This window comes from Marmota marmota, unplaced genomic scaffold (genome assembly GCF_001458135.2).
Source record: "Marmota marmota marmota unplaced genomic scaffold, marMar, whole genome shotgun sequence".
Lineage (NCBI taxonomy): Eukaryota > Metazoa > Chordata > Mammalia > Rodentia > Sciuridae > Marmota > Marmota marmota.
Window position 1 is genome coordinate 9,668,350 of NW_026000076.1, and position 11,122 is coordinate 9,679,471.

General features: G+C 38.7%; 1 protein-coding gene and 1 long non-coding RNA gene across 5 annotated transcripts in view; one reads left to right on the top strand and one right to left on the bottom strand.

The window, feature by feature from the left end:
- Positions 1–11,122, bottom strand: part of LOC107155120 — a 46,836-nt gene that overhangs the window by 28,438 nt on the left and 7,276 nt on the right. The window lies entirely within an intron of this gene.
- LOC125620131 (guanylate-binding protein 6-like) lies at positions 3,836–9,946 on the top strand. The gene is made up of 3 exons (XM_048814502.1): positions 3,836–4,263; positions 5,639–5,766; positions 8,908–9,946. Exons 1-3 carry the CDS (start codon positions 4,020–4,022, stop codon positions 8,929–8,931), a joined length of 396 nt encoding a protein of 131 aa, XP_048670459.1. The 5' UTR covers positions 3,836–4,019; the 3' UTR covers positions 8,932–9,946.

Below are 11,122 nucleotides of genomic sequence, written 5' to 3' on the forward strand. Positions count from 1 at the left end.
GAGAGAGAGAGAGAGAGAGAGAGAGAGAGAGAGAGAAGAGCATGGAGTTCAGCTGGCAGCCATGGGAGCCACTAGCTGTTGCAGGGACACACCCTGGTGCTAGCTGTGGAAGTGCTGCCCTCTGCTGCTCCATCTGGGAGGTGACTGCTTCACCACAGACCTCTGAAAGGAAGTAGAGGGAGGAAGGCAAGAGGAGGGGCATTCCTGTTGTAGGCAGCTGTCCAGATCCCAGAGGTTTAGGGATTCAGCAGCACTGGATAAAAATCCCCTTATTCTGCTCTGGTGTTAGTCCTTGGAAAGCACCAGGGACAGACACATAGATGCTGAGGTCTTGTGTGGATCCTGTTTTCTCCTATCACATGGAAGCTATGAACAAACCCTCTCTGTTCATCTCTATACCAAAGTGTCAATTTCAATTTTGTGAAATCTTTGGCCTCAAAAAATGAAAAGAAAGATCTGTGGTTCCAAAACAATTTATTTCCCTTTTCAGTGGTACTGGGGAGGGCTTGGAGTGAGCATTTTCTAACAATGAAATCTGTTATCGAGTCACAAATTTAAAAGTTCTTCCACTTAAAAATGGTGCAAGTGTGTAAAGGGGAGCTTCTGGGGATGACCTGGAGACAGTGCACATTGTCCGTACCCTCAATGGGCATCAGGTTACACCCTCCAAGGACTTCTTACTGTCTGCAGAAAGATAAGGGGCTTTGCTATCAGGCTCTGTGCAAGTCAGTGAACCCATTTCCTAGGGAACTCAGATTGCCCACGAGTGTCATGGTATGCTCAGGGATGCCGTCAGTCAACCCATCACAATGTGGTATTGTATCAACACCTGATTTAATGGTAGCTTCTTGGGCAGGGGAAATGTGTGCTGACCTGTGAGAAATGACAGAGCAACTTCAGATTCTGTTCCTAGGCCATGTGAACTTCCCCACAACCCCGCACCTCATCTCACAAACTGTTTACTGCTTCTTCAGAAACTGTGAAACCTCAATGGTTCATCCAGGAAGAACTGAGTGAAGTTTCGATTTCAGTTCTATTCATCTTCACTTTTTTTTTGGGGGGGGGTGGGGTAGCTGTAATATCCTGTTTGTTTTCAGCTTCTAAGAAAAACGGTAGGTTTTTGGAGGAGCCAGGTGCACAAGCAACTGAGAACCTGTCCTCTGAGTGCTGAGCCCTTGCCAGGTGAGTGAGCTGTGGAACTGGCTCTCCATGAATTTGTCAACTAAAAACATCAGTGAATTCCCCAATGCAAACTCCACTCAGGGATTGCACTGGAGAGTGAAGGAAAACCATGCACGGCCACTGAGAGTGGTCACACGGAATTTGTCACAAAAGGTTCTGTGCCCCCACCCCCAGCTTAGAGGTTCTCTTCTCTACAGAGGCAGCAGGGAGGGGAAGTGTGCTCCCTATACTCCTGTCCTCAGTGGTCTCCTGACTTATTCCTATACCTGCCCTCAACACAGTCCATGAGAACCTGCATTTTCTCTCATTTTCATGGAGGCCTTACCTTATTCCCTGCTTAGGTTTTTCTGAGAACTTGTCATTATCAGATCACAGTTGATTTTGTTTTGTTTATTATCTGTTTCTCCACTAGAATAGAGATCCTTGAGACAGGAATTAACATTCATTTAGTACACTCTTTGATAATGGATCTCTTGAGCAGTATCCAAAACATGGCAAGGATTCAAAAAATATTATTTGACTTAATGAGAAGAAATTCTTTTGTAATGCCTAATCATAGTTCTAAACATTGCTCATCTCTTACTATTTTTTATTCTTCCTCCTTTTACCCCAAAATGTTGATATTCTCAGGGCTCTGTTATCAGTGTTTTGCTTTCCTCAATCTCTTCTCAAAAATCTCAGGCAATATGTTCTTCCTCTCTCTCCACATTGTTTTTTATTGGTGCATTATAGTTGTCAATAATGATGGGATTTGTTTTCACATAATTGTACATGCACACAATATAATAATATAATTTGGTCAATTTAACTCCCCAGCACTCTTCTTGACCTCCTGAGTTTGACTTATTTTGCTTAACATATGGTCTCATGTTCTATTCATTTTCCTGCAAGATTATGGCTGAATATAGCTACAGTGTGCACATATACCACATTCTCTTTATTCGTTCATTTGTTGATGGTTACCCAGGCTAGTTCCATAGTTTGGCTATTGTGAATTGTGCTGCTATAAACATGGTTATAGGTGTATCACTATAGCATGTTGACTTTAATTCTTCAGGGTGAATACTGGGAAGTGGTATAGTTGGCTCATATAGTGATTCCATGTCTAGTCTTTTGAGGAAACTTGATACTGATTTCCACAGAGGTTGTACTTATTTACTGTCCCACCAACAGTGTAAAAGTGTTCTTTCCTCTCCACACCCTCTCCAGTATTTATTAGCATTTGTGTTCTTGATGACTGCCATTCTGAGTGGTATGAGATGAAATCTCAGTGTAGCTTTGATTTGTATTTCCCTAACTGAAAACCATGTTGACCATGTTTTTGTGTATTTGTTGGCCATTTGTATTTCTTCTTTTTAGAAGTGTCTGTTTGGTTTATTTGTCCATTTATTTGCTTGTTTCTTAAGTTATATATTTTGGATATTAATCTTCTGTTGGAAGTTTAGCTAGCAGAGATTTTTTTCCCCATTTTTTAGGCCTTTTTCTTCACATTCTTGTTTTTTTTTTTTTTTTATGGGCAAAAGCTCTTTTACATTTTATGTCATCCCATTAATTAACACTTCACCTTATTTCCTGAGCTTTAGGGGCCCTATTGAGAACGTCATCGTTTGTGTCTATATGCTGAAGTGTTGACCCTGTGTTTCTTCTAGGAGTTACATAGGTTTTAGTCTTATTCTTAGGTCTTTGACGCATTCTTAGTCAATTTTTGTGAAAGGTGAGAGGTAAGGGTATAGTTTCAATCTTCCTATGAGTAATCAGTTCTCCAAGCACTGTTTGTTAACAAGACTTTCTTTTTTCCAAGGTGTGTTTTTGGCAACTTTGTCAAGGCACAGATGACTATATTAGTATGTGTTTGTTTCTGTGTCTTCTAATCTGTACCATTGTTCTATGTAGCTGCTTTTATGCTTGTAACATGCAGTTTTTTTTACTATAGCTCTGTCATATAATTTTAAGTCAGGTATTATGATGCCTCCAGAATTGCTTTTTTTTTTTCATTTGCTTACAAATGTTTTGACTATTCTGCTATTCTGGCTCTTTTATTCTTTTTAATTAATTTAGGACTTTTTTTTCCCTAGTTCTGTGTAGAATGTCTTTGGTATTTTGATGGGGATTGCATTTAATGTATATATTACTTTGGGTAATATGGCCATTTTCACAATATTAATATAATTAATTAATTATTATTATTATAATTAATATAAAAATTATATTATCATAATTAATATAAAATTATATTATTATAATTAATATTTTAAATGTCACTGATTCATGAACATGGGAGTTCTTTTCATCTTCTGAGGTCTTCTTCAATTTCTTTCTTCAATGTTCTATAGTTTTCAGTGCAGAGGTCTTTCACCTCCTTGGTTAGATTTATTCCAAAGTAGGTTTTGTTTTCTTTTTCTTCTTTTTTTAGGTTATTATGAATGGAATTGTTTTCCTGATTTCTTTGTCAGCAGATTTATTGTTGTATATAGGAAATATATTGATTTTTGTATGTATAGATTTTGTAACCTGCTACCTTGCCAAATATTTATTAGCTCTAGCAGTCTTTTGATGGAGTGTTTGGATCTTCTAAGTATAGGGTAATATTGTCTACAAACAGTGATAATTCGACTTATCCCTTCTTGATTTTTATCCCTTGTATTTTGTTCTCTTGGCAGGCAACATTTTTTGAGTCTTTAGAGGAAATACAAGATAATGTACATAAGTCATCTATACTAGGACTTAACATTCTAGATAATGTTTTTCCTTTTAAAAACATACAAAATGTAGAAAGTTAATGTAAACATTCCACAAGCAGAGAATTGACATGTAAGTTCCTCGAATAGCCATCAGAGATGACTTCAAGATCCTGGGATTCACTGAGTGGCTTTTCAGAGTTACAGGTGACCATGGCATTTGAATCTACTATGAAGCCCCCCATTTGTTTAGTGGAAAACAGGAATGAGCAGCTGACAATGAATTCAGAAGACTTGAGAATTCTTGACAAGATATGTCAACCTGTGGTGGTTGTGTCCACTGTAGGGACATATCGTACGGGGAAATCCTACCTCATGAATCATCTTGCAGGACAGAATCATGGTGAGTGTGGTCCTGGGGCAAGGGCAGTTGCTTGGAACCACAAATAGGACAAGTTGATCTCACTTTCTCTAGGGTCATATAAAGGAAGAGGCTAATCAATTCTTCCACTAAGGAAAATTTATAATTGTTACCAGCATATTTATAACCTCTCACCTATCCAAAATTATCTCATTCTTTGTCCATTAATAAAGAGCTCTCCAACCTTATCAAAATATCTGCTTCACTGTTCTTCCTGAGGCTATCCACTCTCACCTTCTCTGGGGCTCTAGCAATCACCCCCTTTCCCCTCATCTGAATCCTTTTGTCCAAGCAATATGACCATTTGACGTAGCATGCAAATATAGTTAAGTTTGTCCTTTAAAAAAATGGATGGGCAGAAGGATGCATAGTAAGATCTCTCTATATCCAATGTCCAAATTGAGCTACCAGTCCATTTTTTCTCTATTGATAGCAAATCTTTGATAAATTAGCATGCCAGTTTCTTTACTTAGTCTTTTGTAATATGCAAACTATAACAGAGTAAAAAGCATAAGTATACAACATAGTTAATAAATATAAAGTGAATAATTATGTAATCACTATCCAGATCAGGAAACAAAACCTTACCAACATTCAAAAGCCAAATCATCCTCACACTGTCATCAAAACTCATTAACATTTTGGTTTTCGGGGACACTCTACTCTTGCTTCTAAATAATGATTCTGTGGTTTATTATACATACTACAGAATAACTTAGTTTGGTCTTCTTTTGACTTTTATATAAAACAGACTGTGGTATGTGTATTCTTGTGTGTCTTTCTTCTTTTGCTCAAGAAGAAGTTTATGTGCATCCTCTGTTTAACACACATATCTGTAATTCATTTGTTTTCAAATGAATTTACACTGTAGTATGCTTATGCCTGGGGATGCCACAATTTATTTATCCATTTGTTGTTGATGAGCAGTGGTATTATTTCCAGGTTTTATCTTTAATGAATAAGGTAGTTATAAATATTCTCATATTCTCAAATTTATATCTTGGTGCACATGTACAAAAACTTCCCTTGTTCAACAACTAGTTGAACTCAACTTGAAGCCAGAGGACACTGGAGCTTTTCCTGGTCAGATAAAAATACGTAGGAAAATGCTGGTTGATAGAGTTTACACTAATTCTGTAATGTGAAAGAATTTTAGCACTCGAAAGAATGAGGCGAATTGGGGTCACAGAGTGTTTTTGAGAAAGATAGACAACACTTGAATTGATTTATCCTTGTGAAATAGTAGCAAACACTAACTTGCTCAACACTGTACATTCCTACAGATTTAACCCCTGTAACCCCTGGCAGCTTTACCTCTCAGTTTCACTCCATGTTATCTTCTCCTCTTCCCTCACAGGCTTCCCTCTGGGTTCCACAGTGAGGGCTGAAACCAAGGGCATCTGGATGTGGTGTGTGCCCCACCCCAGCAAGCCAAACCACACCCTGGTCCTCCTGGACACTGAGGGCCTGGGAGATGTGGAAAAGGTGAGGCAGAGAATGTGCTGTACTCTATTCATGTGCCATTCAATTGGTCACCTCAGTCCGACATCTGAGATATATTCTTGTACTTGCAATCCAATTATGAATAATGAGGCTACTAAATTCCATTTCCTCAAACTTCTCTAGCTACCTAAAATACTTTGGTTGCTTGAGTCATTTGTTTTTTACTGTCAAATAACCTGATAAGAACAATTTTAGGAAGGACAGTTTATTTTGGGGGTTCATGATTTCAGAGGACTTGGTCAATAGATAGCTGGCTCCCTTTGGGGATCAAAGTAAGGCTGCAAATTATGGTGGAAAAGTGTGGTGGAGGGAAATGACTCACGTGTTGATCAAGGAAGAGAAAAAGACTCCACTATCAGATACAAAATATGTACCTCAAAGGTATGCCCTTAGGGACTCACATCCTCCAGGCACACCTTCCCCACCTTCAGTTACCTCTCAGTTAATCCTCTCAGGGCATTGATTCACTGATTGGGTTAAGGCTTTCATAATCCAATCATTTCTCCTCTGAACCTTTTTGCATTGTTTCACACATAAGCTTCTTCCTTCCTTCCTTCCTTCCTTCCTTCCTTCCTTCCTTCCTTCCTTCCTTTCTCCCTGCCCCTCCCTCACATGCAAAAAATAACATTGGTAAATTAGGACAGATCTTCTTATTTTTAAAACTGAGATGTGAAATTTAATTTAATAAATACACATCAAACAACTGAAGTCCAAGGCTCCGTGCTAAGTGCTACAAATCTATCAGTCAATAAGATAAAGACCTAGAATCACCTTTTAGAGACAAGAAATATAGAATGAGATCACTACAAGGAAAAGATGCAAAAAGTGGGAAACTGATCCAGCCATTAGAGTTAGGGAAAACTTCCTGAAGAAAGCTCTAATCTGTGGGGTCAGTGGGTTTGGTAACATTAAAAGTAGAGGCCATGAAAATAGGCTTTTATCAAAGGAATCCATTTAAATAATCTTCAGAAGAATTTCAGCTTCATCATTAATATTTTAGTCCGGGTCTCTGAGCTCTGGACATGAAATTTTCACTGTCTAAAAGCATGAGCTAGATCCAATATAATTACAGCAAATGGCAAAATTTTAGGTGTTTTATCTTTACACAATTAGTTGAAATCAGTCTTTTCACCTAATTTATATTAGTCTGAATCTATTGAAACTAGCAGCAGTAGATCTTTGGCTTCAGTACTACACATTTGGTAGGGGGCGGGGCAAGGAAGGAAAGCATAGACTTAGAAATTCTGAATTTAAAAATTCAGTTTTGCGTTCTCAGTTGTCCTCTCAGTAGAATACCAGTATGGACGATTGACTTGTAATATGTTATATCTGATTACAATTGTCAAGAGACAAAATGTAAAGGATCACCTGTGGAGTAATACCTGTGAGGAGACGCACAAAGAACAGACACAGACACAAAGGGTACAAGTGACCAGACAGGATGGAGCAGAGTGAAGTGAAGTGGTGAAGAAGAAGTGCAGAAGTGTCCTCTCCTCCCTGCCTGGGGGTTTATTAACTCAAAGAACACATACCTCCCATTACCATGACTATATTCTAATTAGAATTTCTTTAACCCTGAGTGCTAGATAAGGTCCAGGTTAGAATAAACAGGGGGCCCCTATTCTCTATGGAGACCAGATAATGCCTACATAGTTGTCTTATTACCTCAGAGGGAGGAGGCTGGGCATCCCAGGTCTGGGAAGCAGGGTAAACTTGTGAAGGACAATGCTTTGTCAGCCAGGCATCCTGTGCTTTTGCACAGGAGTTTCCCAGTAGCTAGGTATCTCCTAGCAGCTAGGCATTCTGTGTCTTTGCACAGGAACTTCCTAGTCACCAGCATGCCACCATCACAAAGTTTGTAGACCCCAATCCCAAACACAGAATTCCCACAACAAAACAACAGAACATAAGCCAATGGCAGCAGAACTACTATACAACTGGTAACGGGATTTGAGTAGCATCTGGATCTATTTTAAAACCTTTTAAGTCTTGCCATTAATATCATTTAGGTCTCTGTTTTCACTCTGGCCTGCACACTCACTGCTTCAGTGAAATAAAAGAACCCTGTGCTCTAACAACTGAGGCTTGCTGCTGCTGATCCTTCCACTTGCTTGACCCCTGCAAATTCCACAATTCCATATTCTATAAGCTCTTCAAAACTCAGCTAATGACTTCTTGTTCTGAATTCTCAGAGCAATTATTCACATTCATGGACGTCCCCACCCCACTGTTTCTTTTATTTCTTCTTCCTTCCTCCTTTCCTTCCTTTCTTTCTTTCTCCCTGGCCCCCCTTCTTTCTTTAAAATAATTTTGGTTCCCTCTCCTCACAGATTATCATTTGTTCTGTGTTTATATGTATTATGTGTGTCTGCGCCTCTATAAAGTGATATTCCTGTGAACAGAGACTCTCAGAACTTTGTATCTACAAAACCAAATGCAGGGTGTGGCATTTTGTCAGATGTCAAAAAGAGTGTTGTTCAACTTAATTGAAATGTGATTATATCCTTACTGTAGCCATGATGAAGATGAAATTTGTCATGAGTTATTGCCCAGTTATTATGAGATACCTACTATGTCTTAGGTATTTTATTAACTATTTTATGCACACTGAGAATGACTTTCATTTGTCTTCATAGCTACATAAACTAATATTCTGAGAGAGACAAATATAAATATCAATAATGGAATATAAATTTAGCATTATCTTAAAATTCTGTTATTTCACCTATGTTCAGAAAGAGTACAGCTAAAAGAAAGAATGAATAACTTTAAATGAACAAATAAATGAAGAGTAGACTTCTAAGTTCTTCTCTCGTGTGCTTCCTGGGGTGACCCTAAGAATGACTCCTGGATCTTTGTCCTGGCAGTGCTTCTTAGCAGCACCTTTGTCTACAAGAGCATGGGCACTATTGACCACCAAGCCCTGGAGCAGCTACAGTACCTTTCCAAGAACCAAACAATCATGTCTTATCGAGGGAGGTTAAGAGAATAGCAACTGAGACTGTTCCTTCTATCTTCTAACTTGATTGTCTTGGTTGAGTAAGAGTGGACCCTGGGGGAAAAAAAAGGAATGTTCATAAAACTTGTTGCTAAGTGATCTGGAAATTGTTTCTCATTCCTTAGCTAAGATCCCAGCTATGTGACTGAACTAACACAACTAATCAGGGCAAAATCTGACCCCACACCAGATGAAGTAGAGGACTTCTCTGAGTTTGTAAGTTTCTTTCCAGACTTTCTTTGGACTGTTCGAGATTTCACACTGGAACTAAAGTTGGATGGACACCACATCACAGAAGATGAGTACCTGGAGAATGCCTTGAAGCTGATTTCAGGTATCCAAGGGTAACTTTGGTGCGGGGAGTTTCAATTAGGAGGTGGGATCAACTAAGCCCTGTCTGTCAGTGCTCAATATAACTGTTTATTTGAGACTGGAATTGAGGCTCTTGTTAATGGTGATGATGATTGACAGGGGTCCATGATTTTCATATTTATTTTATAATAATGTTCAGAGGCTAAGATTTAGATTTACTAAGGAAAGTTAGGGCTCAATGTTGTACTCAATAATTTTAGAACAATCAGTATCATGAAAAATTGTGAGGATTACACTCAATGCCATCACTTTTAAGGCTCATATATCTGTTACTTATGAAGTCTAACTACTCCTTGTATTTTGAGGAAAAGAGTTTATCAACCTAGAAATAAGTAAACCTAGAATCACAGGAAATGTAAGGACCTACTTTAAAAGATATTTCACTCATTATTCCAAAGTATATAGTAACATTCTTCAGAGAAAAGATGTTTGTATAAGAAATTGTTCATGGGGGGGGCAGTGATACTGTCTACATCTTCATTTTACCTTTTTGACAACATCACCTTATTTATCCCACAAACTTACATGGTGTCATGTTACTATTTAGCAGAGTAGATAAGTACTGTTTATAAATTCTTTGAATTAACATTTATTTTGCACAGCTGATTTATGCCACAGAATCTCTGTGAGACAAAGTCAAATCCAAAATAATATGACATCAAGCAGTACACATCAGACTTTTAAGACAGGACACTGGAGATCCAACATGGCGGCGGGCACGGAGAGATCAAGTCTCTGACCTCTTCAGCTGCGCGGGCATAGGGAGTCGTAAACCATCTAAATGCTGTTTGCTCAGGATCACTAGGCAATGCTGAGCTGACGTGGATCTGGGGCGAACAGTCTGGGCCTCTCAGAACACACACCAAGCCCGGATTGGCTGAAATCAAGCTCCCGTTCGCCTGCTTCTCGCAGACAAACTGCTGTGACTCAGCACTAAACAATCCCGCTGAAACAACTGGTCGGCCCTTCTGCACCTACGGAGGTAAATGCCAAACAAGCCTTCATAGGCAGTGGCCACAGGATTGAAACAGGGCTTGGGAGAGCCAGTCAGGACCCACCCGTTGCATTGGTCACCTGGCAAAGGGAAACGAACTGTCGCCATTTGCATGGGATACCACCATGGCAGAGAACTGACGTCACCAGAATGCGGTGGAGGAGATAACTTCATTGAAACCAGCGGCGACAGTGACTTCTTCCCTTCCGTGCTAATACTTTTCCTCCCAAGCATCAAATAAATTTATAGGAGTAGACAGTAACTCAGCAGTCAAACAGAACAAGAAGTAACATGAGCAGCATGAAAAAGCAAGGAAGAAAAGGAGTACAAACAATGCAGGACAGCCTAAATATTCAGGAGGACCTAGAGTCATCAGAAAAATGGTCATATAAAGAACTCAAGGAATACCTTAGACAGATGGAATGGAACCTTAAAGAGGATATGAGACAGCAAATTCAAACAGTGAAAGAACACATTGAAACTGGATTACATAAACAGATAAAAGAAGAAGTTAAGCATCTTTATCAGGATATAGAGATTATTAAAAAAATCAAACAATAATTCTAGAAATGAAGGAAAATATAAACCAAATTAAAAACTCAATTGAGAGTATCACTAACAGAGTGGAGCAAGTAGAAGCCAGAACGTCAGATAATGAAGACAAAATATATCATCTTGAAAAGAGTCTAGCCAGCTCAGAAAGGCTGGTAAAAAATCACAAGAAAAACATCCAAGAGATATGGGATAACATAAAAAAACCAAACTTAAGAGTCATCGGGATAGAGGAAGGTATAGAGATTCAAACCAAGGGAATGAGTAACCTGCTGAATGAAATAATTACAGAAAACTTTCCAGAAATGAAAAAGGAAACGGATATACAAATTATAGATGCATACAGGACACCGAGCATACAAAATCACAGTAGACCAATGTCAAGACACATTGTTATGAAGATATCCAATATACAGAACAAA